The following is a 25,553-nucleotide window of genomic DNA, read 5'->3' as shown; positions in this document are numbered from 1 at the left end:
ATTGCTGGGGCATCCTCACAGGACCTCACCATGTGCCAGACCCCCCCACAAGCCACCCCTGGCAGCCCTGCTCTCCCGCAGGGCCTGCACTCCTGGAAGGACAACAGATAGGTGAGGAGGCATCAGTACAAAACAAAACGCTTTTATTTGGTCCATTGGAGCCTGAGTCTGGAAACCACCCATGGAGAACTGTATTGTACAGGGATGGGGACTGACAAGTGATAAAATAGTCTCTGTGTCAGAAGAGCTGGCCATATTTACAGGGTTAAAAATATTCACAGCTCAGAGTAAAAGGAGTCCCAAAGGGAAGAGGGGAATGTTTAGGTGTAAAAACCCCACGGGCCCCAAGGATGTGAGGGTTGGGGGCCGCAGGGCAGTGAGGGCCAGCTGGGGACCCAGGAAGTTGGCCTTCAAAGCGGCTGGGGGTGATGCTAGGCAGATGAGTAACTCAGCTCCCTGGGCTTTTGGTGGGGGGGGAGGTGGGATCAGCTGCACCCTGCTTGTGCCTGTGATGGGGCTGAGGGTCCCTCTCTGCCACAGGGCCAAGGCCATGGACCAGACTGGCCAAGGACTCTGCTGAACCCTGGCCTGCCTGGCAGTGGTCTGGCCATGCTGAGGACAAGGTGCCTCCTCAGACAGTAGGCTGGGCCAGGCGCCCCACCCTGCCACCTTGGTCATGGCTTCAGTCCTAGAGGGCGCTCCAGGAATTGCATAGTGTCGCTGGAGGGGGTGTTTAGATAGGAGACACCCTCCTTCCGGAGACCGGCATCTGCCTCCCAGGACGTGCCTCTTGGTGCCAGGCTCTGGGGTACCTCCAGGGGGCCAGGAATTGGGCTCTGGGGCAGGCCAAGAAGGTTCTGACCTCAGGCCTCACAGATGGTGATCACTGATCTCATTAAAGTCGTAACCTCTGACACCAGATTTGGTTTTGTGAATAGCTCTTGGCCACCCCGGCTCTGGCAGGAGTCCCCAAGCCCCTGGGGAGAGGCAGCTTGGCCTCAGACTCGCCTTGCTAAAGCTGCCCCAGAGGCTGGCTACAGCCTGCCTGGTTCGAGGTATTCTGCTTGGCCATCAGAAGGCCTGGTCAGGTGGACTGTGGGTGCTGGGGGCCCATGGGAACCTGCAGCCAGAGGCTCCCTAGGCAGGGTCCTGAGATTCTGGCTCAATCGTCCTCTGTCAGGATCTCCCTCGTAAAGTGCATGTGGAGGGCAGGTGGGTATCCATCTGCTATAGCCCAGCCCCAGGCACGGTGGTTACAGTGGCCGGGGCCCATGTAGACCAGCCACCTCAGGCGTGAGTGGGGGGCTGTGGGAGCCCTTGGAGACTGTCCAGTCACTGAGGAAGGCCTGGGCTGCCTTGCGGTGTGCCAAGCGGTGGGTGATGGAGAACCCAGCGTTGCCCTCCAGCTGGGACAGGATCACTAGGACCTGCCTAAAGGAGGGGGCGGTGAGGGCTAGTGGGGCACAGGGGCCGGTGAAGACTGGTGGGGCACACGGCTGAGGGGAAGGGCATAGGGGCAGGTAAAGGCTGGGGCAATGGGGCACAGGGGCAGGGCACCCACCTGTGCAGGGGTGGCACGCTGTCCTGGGTGCGCAGGCTGCCACGTGTGGACACCACATTGAAGCTGTCTGTGCAGTCGCACTGCACATGTAGGAAGGACCTCGGGTGCCGGTTCTCCACCACCACGATGAGCCCCGCCCAGCCGTGAGTTAGGTAGTAGCAGGTCATGCCCTCCCGGCCCTGGGCACAGGCACAGGTGCAGGCATGGGGTGGGGCTGGGGCAGGGTGCTCCCTGGCCACCCCCCCGGGCCTTCCACGCACCTCATGGCGCTCGCCCCGGCTCTCCGTGAGCAGGATGATGGCGTCGGCTAGTGTGGTTGGCTGGGCCTCCACTGGCTCTACCATGACCAGCCGAGAGCTGTACACGGCCAGCACGTTGCCAGGTGGTTCAGGGGCACTGCGTGGGACTCCTGCTGAGGGGCTGGAAGCTGTTGGGAGGGACAGTGTGAGCCATAACCCCTTCTGCTAGCATGGGCCCTGGGCCTGGGGTAGGGGCATTACCTTGCACAGCGGGGGGACCCGGTGGGGTGGGGCTCCAATGGTTGAAGGCACAGCACACCACCGCGTACTCGCCGGGCTCCAGCATGACATCACAGTTGACAAACTTCTTGACGGCACGTTTGCTGTGGGCTAAGAGGCGGCCCAAACTCAAGTGCCCACCGTTGCCAAAGGTAGCCCGGAACACCAGGATGCACAGGTCCAAGAGGTGGCTGTCCACTGCATCTGAGCGCCTGCAGGCCAGAGACCAGAAGCTGGGGTCATGTCATGTGATTGTGGCCACTGGCCCTCAGCCCCCAGCCCGCAAAGCCTCTGTGATGCCCACCTGCTGCCCTCCTGGAAGAGTGCAAACTCCAGCGAGGCCCGCTCAAGCACCGTTAGCGCTGTCACCCCCACGGGCCCACTGGCCGAGCTGGGGAAGCAGCCCTGAACGCGTGCCTCCTGCCAATCTGAGTGCACCTTGCAGATGTCCACAGAGTCAAAGTACCTGGTAGCAGGGGGATGGGCCTGAGCCTTGTGCAGCCCACCTGTAACTTGTGGTGCAGCTGCTGTCCTCGCATGCCCCAGCCTCCTGGGACCAATGTGGGGAAGCCTTTCAGGAGGCTCTTCCAGTGGGACATGCTGTCTTGCTACTGCTGCCAGGACACCACCAAGGGGTACCAGGCCCAGAACACTGGGAAATGGTAACACCACTGACCCTGCAAACCTGCATTCTAGATCAGTACTTAGGACCTATGGACCAGATCCCCTACATGCACTGGATCACGGACGAGTTGCCCCTGCCCCAGGCCAGCAGGAATGTTAGGCTATGCTCCCAGAGAAGGACTCAGCCCCAAATGGGTGGGTAGGGCATTATGTGCCCCTGGCCTGTGGTGGTCAGGTACCTGATGAAGTCACTGTACTCCATCCAGAAAACGCCCTCGCTGCTTCCACGTGGCATGAGCTCACCACGCAGGTGTACTGGCCAGTGTGGCCATTCGTCTGACCAGCTGCCATTCCAGGAGAAGCGGCCCCACGGGTTCCGGAGCCGTAGGAGCCTGTGGACCACAGGGCTAACAGACAGGACCGCACCACCCACAGCTCCCACCCATGTCTACACACCTGCTGCCTATGGCCAGCCCGGCCCCTACCTGGTGCCCTGGATGTCACGCACATCTAGGATGGAGTATGCATGGCGGGGGCGCAGGCCCAGGCTCTCGTAGACAGAGTCATCCACCTTCATGTTCCCCCCACCGCAGGAGGCGCCCATAAGGAACCTGTGTGGGCAGAGCAGCCTCTGATGACACGAGACCTTACCAACCAGGGAACCCTTTCCAACCTTGGCCCTGCCCTCAGGAGAGGGAGGTGCTGCTTGGTAGGGGAAGCACGGGTCCTGAGGACCACAAGAGACACATTCAGGAAGGGGAGGCCTTGCCCCCTCACATGCCCGAGAGCAGGGAGGGTCCCTGGGTCCATGAGGCACGGAGTAGCCATGCAGTGGTGCTGCCCAGCAGCAGCTGAGGGCAGGGTCTCAGCACCACAAGCCCTCCCCAAGGCCTCCCAGAGGCTAAACTTAGCCAGATGACCAGTGTGTGGCAGATCTCAGAACAAGCCCCATCCTACTGGGCAGGAGGCTGCTTTACCCAGCTCTATGCAGAAGGCAAGGGTCATCTGGGTTCTCCCCATTAGGCTAGGCCAGGATATGGTCTTCCTGGCATGGGAGGAGGGAGGTGACAGGGCTACATGGGGCCAAATCCTGGCCAGGCTCCTGGCTGTGGGCAGTCTGTACCAGGGGCACCATGGACATAGGGTGCAAGTCAGAGGGCACTTGTCCCCCGCTTCTCCCACCGCTCTGCTCGCTGCTACAGTGCCCGCCCCTCTTACCCAGCCTCCTTAGAACTCAGCATTTTGGCCCAGATGAGGTCAGTGTCAACGGGCTCCTCGCGGGGGTTAGTGGAGCTGACCTGCAGCGCCAGGCTCTCGCAGGGGGCGCCGGTGAGAGTGGCCAAGCCTTCGATGGCGCGCCCCGCCTGGAGTGCAAAGTAGGAACCGTGCAGCTTGGCCAGCGCCTTCTCGATGAGGGCCACCCAGAGCTGCTTCCGCTGTGCCTAGAGAGGGACTAGAGTCAGGAACAGCCTGCCACCATGCCCACTGCCCTGCCCACTAATCCCCACCCTCCCCACCTGCGAGAAGAGAAGGAAGCCAGCCTCATCGCAGGGCAGCATGTCGTCCACCAGCACCGTTGTCCACGTGCCGTCCTTGCACAGACGCACCTGGTAGGCGCCTTCCGCACATAGGCTACGTGTGACCATCACTCGCTCGACTAGATCTGGCCGCTCAGCCAGCACTGCCAGTGCACTCAGGAACCTGTGCAGAGCCAGTGGCCTCAGCAGGAGACCTTGGACAGGCCACCCTGACTGCCCTCCCTTAGGCTAGCTGGTTCCAAGAACCCAGAGCCTCACCAGCAGTTTCCCAGCAGCCCCTGTAGGATATCCGAGGGCCGGAGTGTGTGGAAGACAGACCATGGGGCCCCCTGGTCCCTGAAGACAGAGCAGTTGATCTCATGGGGCCGAAGCCACTGCTTCACACGCTGCTGGACGCTGTCACCCACAGGGAAGCCCACTGACTCTGGCCCGGGAGGGAAGCTGTCATCCACAAAGTTCACGCTGTTCTGCAGAGACCACAGCCGGTCATTCAGCCTGGGAAGGGCAGCCTTGGGTTCAGGGTGGGTCTCCTTCTATCTGGTAGTTCCTGGGAATACTGCCATGCCCCAGGAGGAAGGCATGGGGTGTGTGCAGCCCACAGGCCTCAGCTCAGTCCCTGACCTGTGCAGGCACAGTGATTGTAGCAAACTAGTTAAGACACTACTAGCCAGCGGCAGGTGGGAACCCAGGGTACAACAAAGCCCCTAGCTGAAGGCCACAGGTGTGATGGGCAAGGGGTGAAGGGAAACAAGCACCCTGCTACTCAGGACAGCAATACCTCCTATCTCTGGGCCCTGCCTGGGGAAGGTGCACACTTTTAGCAAACTGAAGGTGATGCCACCCCAGGGTCAGGCCTCCTGAAGATCACAGGGCAAAGAGCAAGGGGGCGTCTGAACTCTGAGCTTCAGTAGGGTCTCCACACTCCCCCAGAAGCATTGCCTTCCTATGGGTTGACATGCAGAGGGTGCCAGGGAACCTTCTGGGGGTGGGGGAGAACAGGGTGTGATGTGATGAGTATCACACTTTCCATCACCAACAGGGATAGGGTCAGGGAGCCAGGCTGGATGTTCAGGGACTGGGAAGAAAGTGCTGCCCACTGTGTCCTGGCCTCACTGGCTCACCACAGGCTCCTCCCCAGGCTGTGGCCAGAGCCCATAGCCTCAGGGGCAGATGTGAGGGGAAGACTGACGCTGTAAGGGGAGGTGTGCATGGTACTCACCTCACGGCAGAAGGCCACAATGTTCTCCCACAGGGCCTTGGCCTCGCCCTCATCTGTCTGCCGCCGCTTCTCCACATGCATGCTCTCCCTGCGCCGCAGTGGTGCTGTCCCTCGGCGCTGGGCCACCAGGAGCTGGGGTGTGTGGCAGGCAGCACAGTGGTTGGCCCGAGGCGCATTGAGCAGGGTACAGGCAGGGCAGGCCCACTGGCCAGGGCGCTCGGGCAAGAGGCGGGTGGCCTTGTGGGCTAAGGGCACCCGTCCACAGCTGCTGCTGCAGGGGCCAGGCTTGTCAGCGATGCAGTCAGGGCAGCGGGCAGGTGGCTCACTGTGCTCCTGGAAGCCATGCAGCTTGGAGCAGCCACAGACTGTGCACCTGGGGACTGCTGTGGGGTTCCTGAGTGTGCACTTGGCACAGGACCAGGTGGTGAAGTCGGGGCTGGAGGGGCTGGCAGGTGTATAGCGCACTGTGTCCCCTGCCAGGTCTATGATGTCACTGCCTAGGGTGGAGCTGCTGGCCTCGATATGGGTGGGGCTGGCCTCCACAGCCTCCTCCTCCAGCACACTCAAGCGCTTGCCTGACAGCAGCTCTGCCAGGCGTGAGGCCCCAGCTGAGGCCGGCCCTGGGCCCTGGAGGGACCCTCTGGAGCCACTAGGGGGCAAGGGCTGAGCAGCCTCAGGCACTAGTGGCTGCAACTGGGGGGGGACCTCCCGGCGGCTGCGGGGTACTGGGTTGTTCTGCATGGTGGCTGAGAAGGGGCTGAAGGGTGGCACCCTGGGGGACTCCTGGCCGGTGGGGGCCGGGTCAGCCTCAACACTGTCTGTGGGCAGGCCCGGGTGGGGCACTGCAGGCACAGCATGGAAGCCAGCAGGTGCCACGACTTCAGGGACCACCAGGGCCTCAGGTGGGATCCTGGGCAGTGAGAGCTTCCGCGGCCCCCCGCAGGCAGAGCAGGAGCTGGCCACAGGCGTGTTGTATAGAGTGCAGCGTGGGCATGTCCAGCCTCTTCCTGGTGCTGCCTCCTCTGCCTCTGCCTCCGATTCGGGGTGCCTCACGGCTGTCTCCATGGCCGCCAGCCCTGCTGTCCGCACTGGACCTGCCTCCTCCTTGCAGCTGCCCTTGGGCTCTGCCAGGACGGTGGGTGGCTTGGGCAAGGCCCCATTGATGATGGGCAGGGAGGTCCCAGGCAAAGGTTCAGGGGTGAAGCCGCACAATTCACAGGCCTCCCTGCCTAGGAGGTTCCGGAAGGTGCAGCGGGTGCAGGGCCATTTTTGCTCTTCCACGCTGAGCCGCAGGATCTGGTCGAGGTCGGGCTTGTGTCGGGGAGCCTCGCAGATGGAGCACTGGCGCTGTCCTGCCGGGTTCAGGAAGGTGCAGCGGGCACAGGACCACTCCCCGACTGTGGCCATAGACCCAGGCGAGTGGGTGTGGCTATGAGGGAAGGTGCTGGTCAGGTGATCCTGTAAAGTCTCCATCAGAGGACCCCACCCTCCTGCTGGCCTAGGGAAGGGTGCCTGCCTGTGGCTGCAGGGTTGGTGTTCTGAGAGGTGCAGCCAGCTTGGGGCTGGGTTATGCACTCATCACAGCTGAGCACGTGGGCAGGTGGGGCGGCTAAGTCTGCCCAGGACCGTTCCACAGATCAGGGACCCTCACCCATCAGAGTAGACCCCTCAAGCCCATCTGGGGCAGATGCAGGACCTTTGGGGAGGGCTGGGGCCTCCACAAGCAGGACCTGCCCTCCGCAGGCACTGCACTTGCCAAGCCACCAGTGGTACACAGCAGTGTGGGCACCAGAGGCTTGGAGGCAGATGTACCTGGTACTCTGTAGTGGGCACTGGGGCAGGGCAGGCCACCTGCAAACCTGGGTATGGCTCTCTGTGCTGGGGGCTCTGGCCCCTGGTGGGGCAAGGGGAATGTGTCCTCAGTTCCTCTGGGCCTTGACAGCAGGATCTGGGGTGAAGTGGTGCTGGTGGGGCGGGGTGTGTGTGTCTCCACATCCCACTCAAAGTCTCCTCAACTGACTGCAGCTGCTCTGCCTGGCAGAAAAATCAATTGTTCTTTACAACATGGCATGAATCTTGTGCTTCTAACACTATGTTCTAGCTAAGCCTTTTTGGTTTGGGAAGAAAGGAAACTTGCCTTTTTCAAATAAACCCCCAAAACAAGAAATCTCCCCAAGCAACAAAACTGCTTCCTGGAGCCCAGAGTGACCTCTGCAACTCTATCTTCCTGGTGCAAGTGGGGAAATGCAAGGAGAGCTGGGCTCAGTCCTGAGTGGATGAGGCTCTAGCTGTCTGTGGTGAGCAGATGGGGGGGTAGGCAGTACTGGGGCTGGGCTTGAGCACCTGGCAGGAGCCATGCAGTCAGGGTTGGGGCTCCATGCTGGGAGCAGGCTGAGAAATCCACTGAAGATGACCCCTCCCTTCCACTCCTCACCTAGGAAAGGGCCCATGGCCAGCACTGTGTGTCTGTGGAAACACACTCACCCGCAGGCCCCACCCCGCACACCCACTGGGCCTGGATGGATGGACCAGAGGGTCCCTGATAGGCAGCAGAGCTGGTGTGACCCTTCACAGTTCAGTGCCCAGAGAAGACTCAGGCCTCACAGGACTGTGCACCCAGTTAGAGAGGCTGGGGCCCTCCTGGGACACACCCTGCCCTCAGCTCCAGGCTCTGGTTGTCACAGATAGCAAGGGCCCCAGAAACACTGGGAAGCCTATGACCCAGGGTCAGAACTGTCTTGGTGAATCAGAAGATTCTATCTATAGTTCAGGAAGATTTAAATGAGACAGTGCCTAAAAGTCAAGTGTGGCCCTCAGGAAACGGAAGGTGAGCAGGGGCTTTCTTTTTTTTTTTTAAGAGACAGAGTCTCATTTTGTCACCCTCAGTAGAGTGCTGTGGCATCACAGCTCACAGCAACCTCCAGCTCTTGGGCTTAGGTGATTCTCTTGCCTCAGCTTCCTGAGTAGCTAGGACTGCAGGCACCCGCCACAACGCCTGGATATTTTTTGTTGCAGTTTGGCTGGGGCTGGGTTCAAACCTGCCACCCTTGGTATATGGAGCTGGCGCCCTACTCACTGAGCCACAGGTGCTGCCCAGCAGGGGCTTTCTATACCTTGAAGAAAACTTGTTAAGGATCAGAGACTCAGAATGTCATGGCCCCTGTATCCCCTTGTCGAGTCTGCACTGCACAGATCTTTCCAATGGGTGGGCCAACATGGAAGGGGCTGAGAGGTCAGTGACCAGTCTTTATATCCCTCAGCTCATGGCTGGGTCTCCATGATCCCATGGCCACTCCCAGGGTCACCCTCACAAGCTGCACCATCCCTGGGAGAGGCCAGACTACCAAACAAAACCTACACCAGGAGCTTTAAGATTCAAACCAAGGACTCAGCAAAGACCTTTCAGAATTCTCAACATATGATGCTCCTAAAACAGCCAGGCACAGTGGCTCATGCTGTAATCCTAGTACTCTGGGAGGTTGAGGCAGGTGGATCGCTTGAGCTCAGGAGTTTGAAACCAGACTGAACAAGAGTGAGACCCCATCTGTACTAAAAATAAAAAAAATTAGCTGGCTGGTGCCTGTGGCTCCATGGGTTGGGAGCTGGCCCCATATACTGAGGGTGACGGATTTGAACCCTGCACTGGCCAAACTGCAACAAAAAAATAGCTGGGCCTTGTACTGGGTGCCTGTAGTACCAGCTACTTGGGAGGCTAAAGCAAGAGAATTGCCTAAGCCCAGGAGTTGGAGGTTACTATGACGCCATGGCACTCTACCGAGGGTGATAAAGTGAGACTCTGTCTCTAAAAAGAAAAAATTAGCTGAACATCATGGCAGGTACCTGTAGTCCCATCTACTAGGGAGGCTAAAGCAAGACGATCGCTTGAGCAGAAGAGTTTGAGGTTGCTGTGAGCTATGATGCCAGGGCACTCTACCCAGGGCAACAGAGTGAGAAAAAATCCTTCCAAAATCACATATAAATGTGCTCAAATTCGTTCTGCATTTCAGACAAAGAAACAATTATATCTTTGAAGGAAACTGGCCCCAGAATCAGGTGTGGTGTCTCGCGCTTTTAATCATACCACTTTGGGAGGCCGAGGTGGGTAGATTGCCTGAGCTCACAGGTTCAAGACCAGCCTAAACAAGAGTAAGATCTCATCTCTAAAAGTAGCCAGGCATTGTGGCCGGTGCCTATAGGCCCAGCCACTTGGGAGGCTGAGTCACGGGGACTGTTTGAGTCCAAGAGTTTGAGGAGGTTGCTATGAGCTGTGACGCCACAGCACTCCACCGTGAATTACAAAATGAGACTGTCTCAAAAAAAAAAAAAAAAAAAAAAAAGAACCTGGCCCCAGTAGAATGGAGGCATTTGTCCTGAAAAGTCCAACACAAAAAGACCTGCTTTGCAGCCGGGCATGGTGGCTCACCTGAATTTACAGGTTGGAGAGCAGCCTGAGACAGAGCAAGACCCCTGTCTCTAAAAATAGCCAGGTGTTGTGGTGGGCACCTGTAGTCACAGCTCTCAGCGACTTGGGTGGCTGAGGCAAGAGAATCGCTTGAGCCCAAGAGTTTGAGGTTGCTGAGAGCTGTGACACCACGACACACTATCCATAGCAACAAAGTGAGACTGTCTCCAAAAAGAAAAAAAAAAAAAAGATCTGCTTTGCCCTCAATTATCTAGGTGCCACCAATGCACCAATGTAAGTGACTAGGACCTGAACACTTACAGAGAATGTGGAGGCCATTGTCCTGTTGCCATGGACAGGGTGAGGCTGTGGCCTTTTCTGTCTTAAGAAAAGCTAAGAGCTGTGAGTGATGTTTTGTCCACTAGGCTCTCAGTCAAAGTCACCTGACGTCTGAAGCTGGTGCTCCCTAAGCAGTTGGCTGAGTCAGCCACACCAGGAAGCCCGGTGTCAATGCCCAGCTGTGGGGGTGCTCCAAGTGCAACAGGGAGACAGGCTGCAGTGGTGGTCCCTCACCTGCACCCAAGATGGCTGTGCCTGGGCCTTCCACCAGATGTTCTTGGAGGCGGGGGTGGGCATCTCCCCTGACAGGGAAGGTGCTGGGCCATACTCTCCTAGGCTAGCCAGTCCAGTGCCGGTAGTCTTTCTAGGTGGGTCTTTACTCTGTTTCTGTGTCCTTAGGCCACTGATAACCCACTGAGGGCTTATTGGTATTGGTGCTTATTGGTTGAGTAGCACCTGGGGTGTCAGATGCAAGGGGGATTCCTGCTCAAGGGAGGAAGAAGCGGGTTGCACAGCTTTCCCTGCTGTGGTGGCCTATGAGCTGCCACTCCATCCTCACAAGGGGGTGGTCACTGAGGGTATTTTAAGAATTCAATTAGAAGGCAGCATACCCAGATGGGGCAGCCCTTCAGTACACCTAGTTCTGAATTTAAAAACCTTGAACTTCGTTTGCACTCATGAACTTAGTAAAAAATAAAAGCAACAAAAGCTCTCTCCCACCATGTGCTGAGCATGTGGTAGTGCTCCTGCCAGGCCACTGCAAGCTTACACCACTCTCAGGGAGTAGCCACGGCAGAAGTCACAGAGCACAGGCTGGGCCCAGTGACTCCATGCCTAATAATTCTCTGTAGAATATAAATAAATGGATATTAAAAGACACATATGGATAGATGGAAATGCAGAAAGATGCTCAGCATCATTAGCCACCAGGGAAACCCAGTAAGATGCCAAGTCACTCCACTAGTATGGCTATGATCAAAGACAGAGAATGAGCATTGTCAAGGACATGGAGACTAAACTCTCCTCAGCACTGCTGGGTGGCATGTACAATGGGATAGCCACTATGGAAAGCAGTCTGCTAGTTTCTTTCTTTCTTTTTTTTTTTTTTGCGGTTTTTGGCTGGGGCTGGGTTTGAACCCACCACCTCCGGCATATGGGGCCAGTGTTCTACCCCTTTGAGCCACAGGCGCCGCCCCTTTCTTTTTTTTTTTTGAAACTGTCTCAAGCTGTTGCCTAGGTGGAGTGTTGTGGCATCACAGCTCTCAGCAACCTCAAACTCTTGGGCTTAAGCGATTCTCTTGTCTCAGCCTCCCAAATAGCTGGGACTACATGTGCACGCCACAACGCCCAGCTTTTTTTTTGTTGCAGTTACCATTTTTTTTTTTTTTTTTTTTGAGACAGAGTCTCACTGTACCACCCTCGGGTAGAGTGCCATGATGTCACATGGCTCACAGCAACCTCTAACTCTTGGGCTTATGCGATTCTCTTGCCTCAGCCTCCCAAGCAGCTGGGACTACAGGCGCCCACCACAACACCCGGCTATTTTTTTGATGTTGCAGTTTGGCTGGGGCTGGGTTAGAACCCGCCTCCCTCGGCATATGGGGCTGGCGCCCTACTCACTGAGCCACAGGCGCCACCCGCCACTTTTTTTTTCTTTAAGCTGGCCCAGGAAAGGTTCGAACCCACCACCCTCAGTGTATGTGGCAGCACCCTACCCACTGAGCTACAGGCGCCGCCCTATTTCCCAGTTTCTTACAAGGTTAAACATTAAATTATCATAAGTCTCAGCAACTCTACTGCCAGGTGTGTACCTGAAAGAAATGAGAACACGTCCATGTAGATCAGTGGCTCTCAACCTTCCAAATGCTGCGGCCCTTTAATACAGTTCCTGTGGGTTGAGACCCACAGGTTGAGAACCACTGATGTAAACACTTGCATGCACACAGCAGGATTATTCATAAAAGCCAAGTGGAAACAACCCAAGTATCCACGAACAGATAAACAAAGTGTGGCCCATCTAGACAGTGGGACAGCCTCTGTGAGGCTAACGCATGGTGCCACATGAATGAACTTTGAGGGTGTTATGCTGAGGGACAGGCACTCAGACACATAAGGTCACATGCTGTATGACTCCACTTTTGTGAAATTTCTAGAAAAGGCAAATCTACAGGCGGAAGCCAGTCAGTGGATGTCTGGGGCTGGGGTGTGACAGGCAGGATCCTTCTGGGGTACTGTGATACCATCAAGCTGGATAGAGATGGTGGTTGCATGACAGAACTACACTCCTATAATGGGTGAATTTGGTAAGTTGTACCTCAGTAATGCTATTTAAAGAGACACATGTGGACACCTCACTGCACTAGGACATGGACTTGGGCCTGCCATGTGTGCAGCAGGAACACAGGGATTCCTTCCTTCCAACTCCAGCCACATGCCTCGCCCTGGGCCCTGCCCTGCTTCCTGTCACATGTCTCCGGACCTCAAGCTCCACTACAGCTTTGTCTGTCAAGGTAACTCTTAGACAAAACTTCCAGAGCTCTACTGCCTGGCCCCAGGCCTGTCGCAGCTGGAAGCCTTGCTAAGCCCTCCAGCATTCCAATGAGGCCCCTCCTCAACTAGACGTCTGGCTTTAGCACTGATGCCTCCCTGGGGGGCCAGCTCCCAGATACCAACTGCAATCCTGTCTACTAACCCTCCCCTCCCACCTGGGGTCCAGCAGACATGTCAGAGTAAGGGATGAGGCTGTGTTAACTGTGGAAACCAGACCAGGCACCCTGGCAGAGGGCCATCACCGCTGCATCAGCCCCTCCTTCCATTGAGACCACAGGCACTCAATGTGCCTGGGCTCTCCAGGTGACCCAACAAGTAGCCAAGACTACAGCAACAGCAGCCCCAACTACCCCAGGCCTATGTGGCCACAATGACTCTCCTGAAGACAACCATGTCATGGCATGGGCACAGAGGCAGGTCCAGGAGCTCATCTAGCCCTGAGGGCTCATGGGAAGCAAGTTCATGTTCTGGTACTGCCAGTGTCAAGACGTCCTTCAGCCCAAAGAAGCTCCTGGAGCAGCTCCCCCAGGAGCCAAGCTAGGAGAACCTGGTATCCCAGTGCTGGGCTGTCCTAGCACATGCCCATGTCTACCAGAGCTGACCAGGCAAACCAAGGCCATGTAGCCTGGCTAGGGCAGGAGGGGCCAGGAGCCCAGACTTGCTCATCTAGGAGTGGAGACAACCTTGAGCTCCTTAGCCCTTCCACTGCCAGGGGAAGTGAGTTGCCAGAGAATGGGAACAAACAGGAACCCCAATTTTCTATAAGCACCTCTGCCAAGGAAGGGACACCCTAAAAAAGAAGCCTTCTGTACCCAAGAGCCCTCAGGGAGGGTATCCCCTCCCCACCTTCTTACCTTCGGGCTCGGGGGCGCGGGTGCTGCCGGGTGACCAGGGTGCCTCCCCAGACAGGGCCCCCTGGGCTGCTCCTACACCAGCCAGCTGCTGCCAGGGGCCCTGGGTAGGGCGGCCCCCCAGGGAAGCTGTGGTCCGACTCGGTTTCGGCGGCCAGGGAGGAGGCGGAGCTCCCCATGGCCCCCCTGACATCGGCCGTGTGGAGAGCCGGGCCTGGTCACCTCTGGCCAGCGGTGGGCGAAGTAGAGCATGGAGGGAGGAGCGTGCCCATGCCAGAGACAAGGTGGCCAGCTGGTCACAGTGACAAGACAACAGAAAATAAAGAGAGAGAGAGAGAAAGAGAGAGAGTAAAAGGAGAGAAACACAGCATAATCCACACATGTGGGACCTCGAAGCCCCAGGGGGGTTTTTTAGCATGCTGAGTGCTGGGCTGGATCCCTGGGAGAGCCACGGTGCAGGGACCTGGCCAACCAGAGCCAGGGCACACATCTTGCAGCACTCACGGGCTTCCTCCTACTGTCAGGGATCCCAGTGGTATAGAGTTTAGGGGCCAGAGGTTGGGGGCCAGAGGCTGGGGTCCCAGGACGGGGCTCCCCTGCCCATGAAAACCCCACATTACTGGTCTCTGGTCTTCAAAGAGGTCTTATTCCTTGGTGAGAAAAGAGATCATACAATTTTGCTTTATTATAGAAGAAAGGATCAAGGAGACATTTAACCAAAGGGCAGGGAGGACGAGGGGCAAAGGGCACAGGGAATTGGTCAGACCTCAGAGCAGCCTCAGAAGGTGTACAGAGCTACCACAAAGCCAGAGGAAGACCCTGGGTATGGGGTGCAGAAGAAGCCAGGGAGGGGCTGAGTTGCATAGCTGCCTACACACCCTGGGCCAGCCCCAGACCACAAGAAAGATAAGGAACTTGAGAGGCTAGTGTCGTTGAGGGCAGGGGCTTGCCTTTGGGTCTCCCATGTAGAGAGGTAAAACTCACCCCTGCTCGGTGACCTAGGAAGATGTGTCTGGCCAGGCTCTGGTAGGCTCTCTGTGCTCAGGGAAGGCTCCTTTACCCCTCTGGCTAAAGGAGCATCAATGCTGAGAGAGGACCCTGTAGCCCCAAGGCAGTTGCCTTCCTCCCCTGTACTGCTTTTCCCACTTCTCCCAGCTTCTAACTAAGTCTCTGGGACACAGAGACAGTACTGGGGTGGGAATGGGGGGGATGGTAAAAGAAGTAAGAGGTGCCAAAGGACACACCCTAGGATGCAGGTAGTCCAGGGGCACAGCCCAATATAGGGAGGCTCCCAGGTGGGCCCACGGTCCACATAAGCAGGGCTGTGTGTGGCCTTCTAGAGTCAGAGGGGACAGCAGCTTGTGCAGCTCTGAGGCCACAGGGCACTTGTGGCTAAGCCATCCTACGCCAGCCCTTCCCTAAGAGCTGTGGGACCCAGAGCTCCGGGGCAAGAGGCCAGAGAATTCTGTACTCCCTCACTTGGAGCTTCAGTCAGTGGGGCTTCAGTCAATTAAGTCCCTCGTGCAGCAATAATGTTTGCCTGAATTGCCTTTTATCAGCACATGAGGGTCTGCTTTCCTTGGAAAAACTGGGGTCATGGGTGGGACAGAGCATCACTGGCCCTGGCTGGTGATCCCACAGTCCCCTGACCCCTCAGGCCTCCCCACAGGCAGAAAACACATTGGTCCAGTGCAGGATCACAGACTATGGCCCAAGGGCCAAGTCTAGCACGCAAGCCCAGAATGGCCTTTACATTTCAAAATGGTTGGAAAAATGAAAGGGAAATAATACTTTGTGAGAGATGAAAAGCACGTGAAACTCAAATTTCAGTGTCCACAGTTTTCTTGGGACATAGCCATGTTCACTGGTCTGCATGCTGAGGCTACCCTTCCTCTGGAAGGCCATGTGGCCAGCAAAGCAGAAAATGCCTTCTACCTGGCCGTTTAGGGAGCCTGCTGGCCAGTTGAGCCTTAGCAACAGTGCCCAGCAGAAATGGACGTCGTTTTAAATTTCCCAGTAGTCACATAAAAAAGGTAAAAAGAAACAGCTAAAATGAAGTTGACATAAGTATTACTGTGGTATTTAGGACGCTTTTTCTAGTTAAGGCCTTTGGACTATGCTGTGTTTCTCAGTCCATATCAATATAGATGTGCCACACTGTGGGTTCAGTGGCCATATGTGCCAGCAGCTTCCTGCTGGGCAGTACTTGAGCTCAAGCCCATTATGGGCCCAAGTCCACTTAGCTACTGATGTTTTGAAGTCTTGGTTGGCAGCTCAGCAGAGAGCATGGTCAAGGGCAGTCAGTCTCACTCATCCAGGGGCCACCCAAGACACCTGCCTCTCCCTTGGTCAGACACAGAATAACCAAAATGACACTTGCACTCCTGAGCCCACTGCATGTACTCCCATAAACAGGCCCAGGCAGCTGATGCTCTTTCCACAGACAGATCCCAAGTAGGTGAGGGATAGGTGGGGGCTCCACGCCTAGCAGAGGTGCCCACAGGGGAGAAATTGCCCACAACGAGGCTCTGTGCTGGCCAGTCCCTAGCCATGAGCCCTGCCCAAGTCACTGTGAAACCAGAGAACCGTACACCTTCAGCTCCTTCATGACTTGCATGCTACCCATGTCCAGGGTGAACCTGAGGTCACATGTGATGCTAGAAGCACAAGCTCCCAGGAAGACCCACAGCAAAGACAGGGTCTGGTTGCACCCTAGGCAGCCAGTGCTTATGCCTGTCATGGGGTTCAGGTACACACTGGCCTCCACCTGCACCTGTGCTGGCTCAGATCCCTTCCTGAGCTGGATCCAGCTTCAAAAAGCTGACCCTGTGGGCCCATCTGGGGCAGGAGAGAACCTGTCAAGGGGTAAGCTCCTCCTAGGAGGGAGGAGGCAATCCTGATGGCCAGCTCTGGCAGGCTTGCTCCAGAGTTTTCTGGGGCACTCAAGGGGATCTCCAGATGTCATCACCTGAACCACCCCACAAATGGTGCTGGAGACCCCCACATAAGTGGTGAAGAGCCCCTGCCCACTAAGCAAGGCCCACCCTCATACTGGCACTCTAGGGGGGAGCCAGGCCGCCTGGCACTGGTGCGCACTGACTGGATGGGAAGCTAGTACCACGCTCTCCTTAAACCCACTGTCTTCCTGACGGCCTTCCTGATGCAGCTGTTGGCCCAGGTCCCTCTGCATTCCTGTCCCCACTGTGGTTAGACTGAGCTCCACGTGCGTGGTGAGCAGCTGCATAAAAGGCTCCCGACACTTGGCTTCTGGGAGGCTCCCAGGAGGGTGAGACTGCATTTAGGAGGAAGACTCCAAGGGGAGGGACAGTGCCCTGCCCAGAGCTCTGAAAAGGAGGGTATCACACCCAGAGCCACTTGCCTAAGGACTTGGGGACAGGGTGAGTGAGCCCAGGGCAGGCCTGTGAAGAGGGCTGGATGCAGGTCAATCAATCTGGGGCTCCCACCAGCCTTCATGTGTGAACAACCCACAGAGGGGGGTAGGGCTATTACAGCACAGACTCCCCAGACCTGTCCCCAGGCCTGCAGAGCAAAGCCAAGCCCGGAGGACACCCTCCACTCCTGCAGGCTTGCCAGGCTTTGTCTTAGGTGCTCAGACACAGCAGTGAAGCAATACCAGAAACCCCTGCCCAGGGGGCTCCCTTTGTCCCTGTACCTTACAACCCAGGGACAAAGACTTCAGGAAGACACAAGTCGCTCTGAGGACAAGGTGCCTGGCCTGGCCCTGGGCTATGTGCACTCTGTCCCACTGGAGGCTTCGTGCGTCCTTCTCTGCTGCTGGCTTCACTGGGAAGCACCGCCCTACTTTTAAATGGGGCGGTGGCCCAGATCTGGCCTCAGGAAGCACAGGGGTAGGGCTGCCATTGCCTTGTGCAGACACAGTATTAACCAGCAGGTTGGCCGTCCCCTAGTCCTGGCAAGAGGCCTGTGTCTCTCACACCCTGTGAGGACAGCAGAGACAGACAAGAGTGATCCTCCCCAGGGCTCAGTGTGTGGCCAAGCCCCAGTGGGGACATATCAACACCCCCTAGCTCTCCTGCCCTTCCCTCTCTCCCCCCCACCCACAGCCCTGTCTTCAGCCACTGAGGGCCCTCCAAGTGTGGTCTCCAGTACTGGTCTCCATATTGATCTGAGCAGAGACATGCTGCATCTCTGGGGCAGAACAGACCCTCCGGTGCTTCCCTCAGAGGGGTGTGTGTTACGTGTGTAAGCCCACGTTCCTGAGGCTCTTGGGGCTCCCCCAAGTGCCAGTGTCCCCATCTGGGGAGTTGGGAGCCCACATGGGAATACCCCTGGCACAGGCTCCTGCCCTATGGCATTCCGCCTAGCACCCCCCATCTTCTAGCTTGTGGTTTCATGGTGCACTTGGCAAGGCTCATGTGCCCTCCCCACTGCTGTGGGTGCAGATGATGCATGTTAAGCAGGGCCCCCCACTACAGCCGATAGGCACATTCCCTATTCACAATGCCTATCACCAGGGGCCTGCATCTTAGTGAATATTATGAAGAGTTGTCTTGAGTGATCCCAGTAAGGCCAGCCTAATGTCACCCCACTCCGGGTGGGTCATGGGGGAGGCAGAGAGAGAATGGGGGTTCCTGTGTCAACCAGATGTCAGCCCAGCCAGGCCCCCATGGTCATCCCACCCCAGAATGGCACCCACCAGACCAGGACGACGAGAGCGAGCCAATGCCTGGGACTCAGCCTGGTTAGTCCCTACAGCCTGGGGACAGGTGCCTCTGCCCTTATACTGGCTGACACCAAGGCTACCATTGGAGGAAAACAACTCTGAGAAAATTAATCTCTTGCCTAAGTGTGGCAGGAGGGATGGGGACAGGTGGTGAACCCTCCCTGTCATCCCCACAAGAACCAGGCCAACCTCCCCTATGCCCCAAACAGCCAGGACAGCATTCTTTGGAAACAGGTGGAGGCCCCTCCACAGGGAGGGAGCATCCTTAGCACTTACACCAACAGCTCCTGAGGACAAGGGAGGCCATGCATACTCTCCACCAGTCCTACCCCAGCACTACCATCCAGGATGTGGGGATGTCACCACAAGTTCCAACATCTGCCCTGAATGGATACCCCTCATCAGGACCATGGCCCAGAAAGCTGGAAGAACCAGGCTTTGTCAGAGTGACAGGGCAGCCAGTTTCAAGGGGTTCTGTGAATCAAGGTTCCTGGGGGACCCTGGGCACTGTGCTGAAGAGAGGTACCTTGCCACAGTCCTCCAACCTGCTGCGCCACCCCCGACAGCTCTGCAATCCAAGCAAACCCATCTCTGGACCACAGTGCCTGGGCACTAACTCACCCAAGGCCCCAAGAGCTCTAAGCTCCCTCTACACCAAGCCTGGGTTGCTGCCTTGGAAAGGAAACCCCCACACAGGCTTTCCACCCTGGCTGCCACCAAGGGTGTGCCTTGCCTAGAAGGGCTGGTCTCTGCCCCCAGAACACCAAATACAACCTCCAATTTTATCAGCACAAAGGTTCCCTGGAAATCATGCCTGACCAGCCACATGGCCTAAGAACCACTTCCCTTTGGAAGCTGTATCTGCCTCACAGTCAACTGTGGCCAGAGCCCTGGGGGCAGTGTGGGCACAGCTGGTGCCTCAGTGCCTAACCTCAACTTAGACCAGTCCAGTCCATCGGGGTTCAGCCAAGATGGCAGACAAGGCTGCCCAAGGTCCTGCATTGACCTCCCACAGCAGGGCTGGAGACCAGCATCAGCAAGGGAGGGCAGCCCAGGCTTCTGGAGCACTGCCAAGGAAAGGAAGCCACCAAGAATCCAGGTCCTGGCACCACTGGCCCACTCCACCTGCTTTTTCCTGGCATGTGCTTCTCAGCAGTAGCCACCAAGGCATAGGTGCTCACCCTATCTGTCCTGTACTCCCACAGCCTCCTCTACTCATTCACCCATCACCGACAGTAGCTACTACCCACCTCCACCTGCTGTAAGCCTTGTGGCATGGGACAGGTAGGGCACAGGGACAACATTGACCTCAGTGAGGTGAACCACAGAGATTCAGCTGAAAATCAGACACACTCACCTAAGAGCTATGTATAGAAACAAGCCTGGGGGTTCCAGGGTGCAACAGGGCTTCCTGCTAACAACCTTTGGAGCAGTGTGCCCTTCCCTGAACTGTCCTGCCAACATCAGGACACACTCCAAGGTGACCCTTCTCTTCTAGTTCCAGCTTGCTTAGTATTTGCTAAATATTTCAGTCTTTGAAGGTTCCAGCCACCAGTTCTAGGCTAGAAGTCAGAGAAACAGGGGCCTATGCAGCTCACAAGAGCCCTAGGGTCCTGGCTGCCAGCTGCACTGCACCACTGAGGGCTTCAGTTTCTCAGCCTGATCAGCAGCTCTGCAATATCTAATAATTCTGGATTACTGGTGAATTTCCAACAGCTGGGACGGGCTGGATTTCCTCTGCTTCCAGAGTTACCTGGCTTCCTGGGTTGAGAGGAGAAGACACAGGCTTCTCTGAAATATTAGCAAGGACAACAAAAATAAGAGGCTGAGAGGCTCACTGGGTGGGGGGAGGATCTGGAAGGACATAAAGTCAAGGAATGGGGGTCACTGTGTGTCCTTTTGTGTCTTCATTTTTATTTATTTAGAGACAGAGTTGCACTTTGTTGCCCTTGGTACAGTACCTTAGCATCAAAGCTCCCAGCAACCTCAAACTCCTGGCCTCTAGTGATTCTCTTGCCTCAGTCTCCTGAGTAGCTGCGACTATAGGCACCGGCTACATGCCTGGCTATTTTTAGAGATGAGGTGTCACTCTGGCTCAGGCTGGTCTCGAACCTGTCTTGACCTCCCAAAGTGCTGACATTATAGGTGTGAGCCACCATGCCTGACCTTTTTTTTTTTTTTTTTTTTGACGGAGTCTCAAGCAGTCACCCTGGGTAGAGTGCTATGGAATCATAGCTCACAGCAACCCCCAACTCTTGGGCTCAACCAATCCTCTTGCCTCAGTCCTTTTTTTTTTTTTTTTTAAGAAATCGAGTCTCACTTTGTCACCCTCAGTAGAGTGCTATGGTGTTGCAGCTCACAGCTCATAGCAACCTCCAGCTCTTGGGCTTAGGTGATTCTTTCTCCTCAGCCGCCCGAGTAGCTGGGACTATAGGCACCCACCACAACATCCAGCTATTTTTTTGTTGCAGTTTGGCCGGGGCAGGGTTCGAACCTGCCACCCTCAGTACATGGGCTTGGTGCCCTACTCACTGAGCCACAGGTGCTGCCCTTGCCTCAGTTTTTCTATTTTTAGTAGAGATGGGGTCTCACTTTTGCTCAGGCTGGTCTTAAACTCATGAGCTCAAGCAATCCCCCACCTTGGCCTCCCAGAACGCTAGGACTACAGGCGAGCGCCACCATGCCCGGCCATGGTTTCCTACTCTTGAACTCAGGCAATCCACCTGCCTCAGCCTCACAGCGTGTTCGGATTATAGGCATGAGCCATCACATCCAGCCCTTTTTGGTTTTAAGAGTGGCACACTACCTTAGTTATGTATCATGAAAAAGGAAATTTCTAAATGGTATTGTTAGGGAAACAGAACATTTTCAGGGTTTTAGTTTTTAGTTCACAAGTTCAATGATGCGTAATGTTGAATACTATTTTTTTTTTTTGTAGAGACAGAGTCTCACTGTACCGCCCTCGGGTAGAGTGCCGTGGCATTACACGGCTCACAGCAACCTCTAACTCCTGGGCTTACGCGATTCTCTTGCCTCAGCCTCCCGAGCAGCTGGGACTACAGGCGCCCACCACAACGCCCGGCTATTTTTTTTTTTTTGGTTGCAGTTTGGCCGGGGCTGGGTTTGAACCCACCACCCTCGGCATATGGGGCTGGCGCCCTACTCACTGAGCCACAGGCGCCGCCGTTGAATACTATTTTTAACATAAAAGAAAGGACAAGACAAGCACTCTCATTTTTTGGCACATCTATATTTCTGTCTGCCAAGTAGCAGCAGGTATAGCCCTGCCCTGGGTAGCCTGGTGGCCTTGCCAGTGGCAGAGCAGGGGTCACGGGGTTGGGTACTCATGTCTCCTGTTTGCCCTAAAAAGAGATAGGCGGGAAGTTGTATGGCCCTGGACCCCAAGGTTTCTTGGCACTTCCTCCCCAGGAGATTGGCCTCTCCACAGCCACTTTTTTTTTTTTTTTTGTAGAGACAGAATCTCACTTTACCGCCCTCGGTAGAGTGTCATGATGTCACAGGACTCATAGCAACCTCCAGCTCTTGGGCTTCTGCGATTCTCCTGCCTCAGCCTCCCGAGCAGCTGGGACTACAGGCGCCCGCCACAACGCCCGGCTATTTTTTGGTTGCAGTTCAGCCGGGACTGGGTTTGAACCCGCCACCCTCGGTATATGGGGCTGGCGCCCTACTCACTGAGCCACAGGCGCCGCCCTCCACAGCCACTTTTCAGGAAGGGCAGAGGGTCCAGAAAGCTCCAGAACACACTGCCTTTCCCACTGAAGGGAGTGGGAAGAGGGAGATGAGGCAAGAAAGAGAAGGCACAAGAAGTTCAACCTGCTCAAGTGACTTGCCTGGTAGTGAGCAACTATAGTTCCAGCTACTTGGGAGGCTAAGAGAGGAGGATCACTTGAGACCAGGACTTTGATACTCTAGCCTGGGTGACTGAGTGAGACTCTGTCTCAAAACAACAACAACAAAATAAAATAAGAAAAAAAAGAAAAATCAAAAAAACATAAAGGCAACTTTTTCAGGAAAAGTAGAGGGGGAAGGGGGGGCACTGAAATTTGCACTTAGCAAACACAAAGAAAGCTGGAAGTAGTAGAGAAGAGCCTCCTTGGAGTGTGTCCTGGTGTTGGCAGGACGGTTCGGGTATTCCTAATTCCCTCTCCTGTAAATTAAGTTTCTTCCACTCAGGAGGGGCAGGAAGCTGCAAGGACTACCAGCAACTGGGCACAGTACCTGTGACATTTTCAAATAGCAGCTTATTGACCTGCTTTCCTCCTGATATCCTGAAACCCCATCTAGGCACCTGCTCCAGCCTGGCTACCAGGGAGGCAGAGGCCTCAGCCTTTGCAGCTCCCCTCCAACCTCAAGGAAGCTAAGAAATCAGGATGGTGTGAGACAGAAGAACCATGAGAGTGTTAGGACAGAGGTTGATGTATTCACTTCACAGGATGTGAAGTGCCCTTAGTGAGTCCTTGCGGGAGGAAAGGCTATAATGTTTGCTTCCTGTGTAGCGGCTTGTGCAGGCTCCTTAGAGAGCACACAAAGGAATAGCATGACACCCAGGGCCTTGTGGCTCACCTTGGGGACCCCATACTGTCCATCCTGGAGTCTCTGCACCGACCTAGAAGGCCCCTTTGCCTTTCCGCAGCCCTGTTACATGCAGGCCCAGTCCTAGTGGCACTGAGGCAGCCATCCAAAGAGCTCACATGCAGATACCTCAGACACCTCCAGGGGTTCTACTCAGCTGCAAGATCCAGGTGACAGGTGTAGTGAGCATAAGAAGCTCACATGAGGGTCACACACAAATCAAGTCTATCCATTCCCTGGACTTGGAAACATCCCTTGCTCCTGAAGAGGCTGCTGTACCCTCTTTCTCAAGATTCCTGGGAATCCCCTCAGATGTCACAAAATGAGGGAGCACTGGGGATACTCACTGAACCCCTGCTCCACATCGGCTGGATAGTGCTGGGCCTCCCAAGAAACATAAACAGCCCTTGCTCTCCAAGTGCCCCGTCCAGCCCTTCCTCTCCTAGTGGATGTGAGCACTTCAGTGTCCAATGAAACCCACACCATGTGGCTCATGTCATTTCAGCCACATAGTCTAGGGCAGAGACTTCCTGGGTCTTTGCAGTTGTGTTTTCAAAGACTTTAATTGTTTCCCTTTAATTATATCATTTGCCTTCCCAGTGAGGCCACACCTGGTACAGTAAGCAGAGGCATCATGCCGAGGGCCAGAGGGCTGGACCAGGGGCTGGTCTGCCTAGAACAGTCATGTGGATAGATGTCCTCCCTCAGGGTCTTCAACCAGCTCAGGCCCCTGAATAACACCTACAGAAGTTTTTAGGACAGCAGAATCTGTCTTTCCAATCATCCTGTACAAGGGGGTGGAACGAGGAGGTAGAAAGGTAGCTTCATGAGTCAGAGACCTAGATGCTCAGCCTCCCTTTGCCCCTCCCCTGCCAGCAACTGCTGTTCCTCACCTTCACTGTCCTCATCTGTAAAACTGAAGTTACCAGACTGCTGCCCCAAGGCCTGCAGAAGAATAAAATGAGAAAGGTGCCCAGAGAACTTGGTGCAGGGGCCTGATGCACAGGGAGTTTCAGTGGGGGCTGAGGCTCTTAGAAAGACACAGAATTAGTGGGGCCCAGTCACTTCCTGCTCTCAAAGAAGAGCCCAGACAGTAAGTCCCTGAGCCTGGCTCCCTTGAAGAACTGATGTTAGTAACCCACCATCAAGGAGCTCCAGAGGGGAAAAAATTCTCAGAAGGGGAAAAAAGAGGGGTGCTCTTCTAGGGAGCGGAAGGACCTCAGAGGAAATAAGTCATGCCTGACCCCAAGACCAGACTGAGCTGGTTTCCTGCAAGACCTTCCTCCCCAGCCAGGGCACAGAGCAGGAGCTCCCCATGCCTATCTGGGGCCAGGGAAACACCATCTCTCCTGCCCCTGTCCACATTTGAGAACTGGAAGGATAGAATTACCCTCACCTCCCCCATCAGTCCCAGACTCTGAGTTCAAGGAGGCAATTATGGGGCCTTCTCCACACCTAACTGTGACTCATACTTCTGTAGCTCTCATATCTGGGCAAAGGGAGATCAGGGATCCCTAAAGCAGGAGCACACACCCAACTCAGCACCCAACTTAGTCCCAGTTTTCTCCATTGGCTTTTGAGTTGGAGTACCCCAAACACCCAGGCCTGCCTCACAGATTCTAGGCCTCACAGTTGCCTTCTGGTCCTGTTATCTGCAAATTGGTAACAAACTCCAGGGTACTAAGGGTACCATGAGAGCTAGCCCAGCTTGGGCTACCCTACCATGTGAGAGTTCATTGGTCAGGACCAGAAGGCCCCTTTTGCAGCCAGCAGGAAGAAGAGCAGCCGTCAGGGGCCACTCTCTGTAACTTCCTGAGTTTGTGCTAGTCTCAACCTGGAGAGAAACAGAGAAGAACAAATCTGCCATGGCTGGTACAGACGGGACTTAGCCACCCCCAGGCAGTTCTCTAAGCGACTGAGGAGGGATGCCCGCACCAACCAACACATCCCCTAATGCAGCCAAGGACCAGATCCTTGCCCCAGAAGATAAGGGCACTCAAGGGCAATCAGGGACTGAGGCTGTCTCCTGCATCCGCAGCACCCCAGGCTGGCCTCGAGTGACCTGCATGACCCAGGTCTCTGCCGGCTTCCCGCCTTCATCTTGGGTCCCCTTTTCGAAGCAGCGCCCGAACCCAACCGGAGCCTCCAAAGCCTCGGAAGGCGCTTGCGGGGCAGAGGGCTGACTCCTGCTCCAAGGGCCCGGCCGCCCTTGCCTTCGGCCAGGAGCCCGGGTGCGTCTGGTCATCAAAGGCCACGCGACCCGCCGGGCCTGCCATCCTCCGCTGCCCTCCAGGCCCGACCTCCTGGCCGTGCTCTCAGGCTCCATACTGGCCGGCGAGACTCACCTCTGCAACCTGGTGGCGCCTCTTCAGTCCCCGTAGCCCGGGCAGCGCGGCCCTGGCCCCGGCCCTCGGGCCCGCTCGCCTCCACTGGCCGGCCCAGAACTTCTGTCTCCGGAGAGCGGCGCAGCCACTCTTGCCGCCGGCCTTACTACCTGAACGGCCTCCCGCGCCTCAGCCAAGGAGCCACCGAGCACCCCGACCCTGCCCCAGCCCTGGTCAGCGTCCGGCGCCCGCCCTACGCCGCCTCCGTAGCGTAGCGCCCGGCCGGGGCCCCGCAGCTACGGCGCGCCCGGGGCGCACGCGGCACTGTG

At 56.2% G+C, this 25,553-nt stretch overlaps 1 protein-coding gene across 3 annotated transcripts; it reads right to left on the bottom strand.

Moving 5' to 3' along the window:
- Positions 1 to 569: 569 nt before the first annotated feature.
- On the bottom strand, positions 570 to 25,553 carry CAPN15 (calpain 15). 3 transcript variants are annotated; one of them, XM_053556899.1, is made up of 13 exons: positions 25,246 to 25,553; positions 13,606 to 13,894; positions 5,461 to 6,889; positions 4,500 to 4,708; positions 4,221 to 4,404; positions 3,922 to 4,145; positions 3,189 to 3,314; positions 2,943 to 3,095; positions 2,384 to 2,545; positions 2,062 to 2,291; positions 1,822 to 1,988; positions 1,562 to 1,740; positions 570 to 1,431 (listed from the first exon to the last, which is right to left on the bottom strand). In XM_053556899.1, the coding sequence occupies exons 2-13, from the start codon at positions 13,779 to 13,781 to the stop codon at positions 1,254 to 1,256; spliced, it is 3,417 nt and encodes a 1,138-aa protein (XP_053412874.1). In that variant the 5' UTR covers positions 13,782 to 13,894; positions 25,246 to 25,553; the 3' UTR covers positions 570 to 1,253. The 3 variants fall into 3 exon arrangements, with proteins under 3 accessions (XP_053412874.1, XP_053412876.1, XP_053412875.1); XM_053556900.1 differs by having other exon boundaries at positions 1,250 to 1,427; XM_053556901.1 differs by lacking the exon at positions 13,606 to 13,894.

Source organism: Nycticebus coucang, chromosome 12, assembly GCF_027406575.1.
Source record: "Nycticebus coucang isolate mNycCou1 chromosome 12, mNycCou1.pri, whole genome shotgun sequence".
NCBI lineage: Eukaryota > Metazoa > Chordata > Mammalia > Primates > Lorisidae > Nycticebus > Nycticebus coucang.
This window is presented reverse-complemented; position numbering and strand designations above follow the sequence as displayed.

Excerpts from the sequence above, each read along its gene's own strand:
- CAPN15 (XM_053556899.1), bottom strand. The coding sequence starts at position 13,781 with ATGGGGAGCTCCGCCTCCTCCCTGGCCGCCGAAACCGAGTCGGACCAC. Across the intron at positions 2,546-2,942 it reads GAGTACAGTGACTTCATCAG|GTACTTTGACTCTGTGGACA; the intron begins GTACCTGACCAC and ends CCCTGCTACCAG. Across the intron at positions 2,292-2,383 it reads CTCTTCCAGGAGGGCAGCAG|GCGCTCAGATGCAGTGGACA; the intron begins GTGGGCATCACA and ends TCTGGCCTGCAG.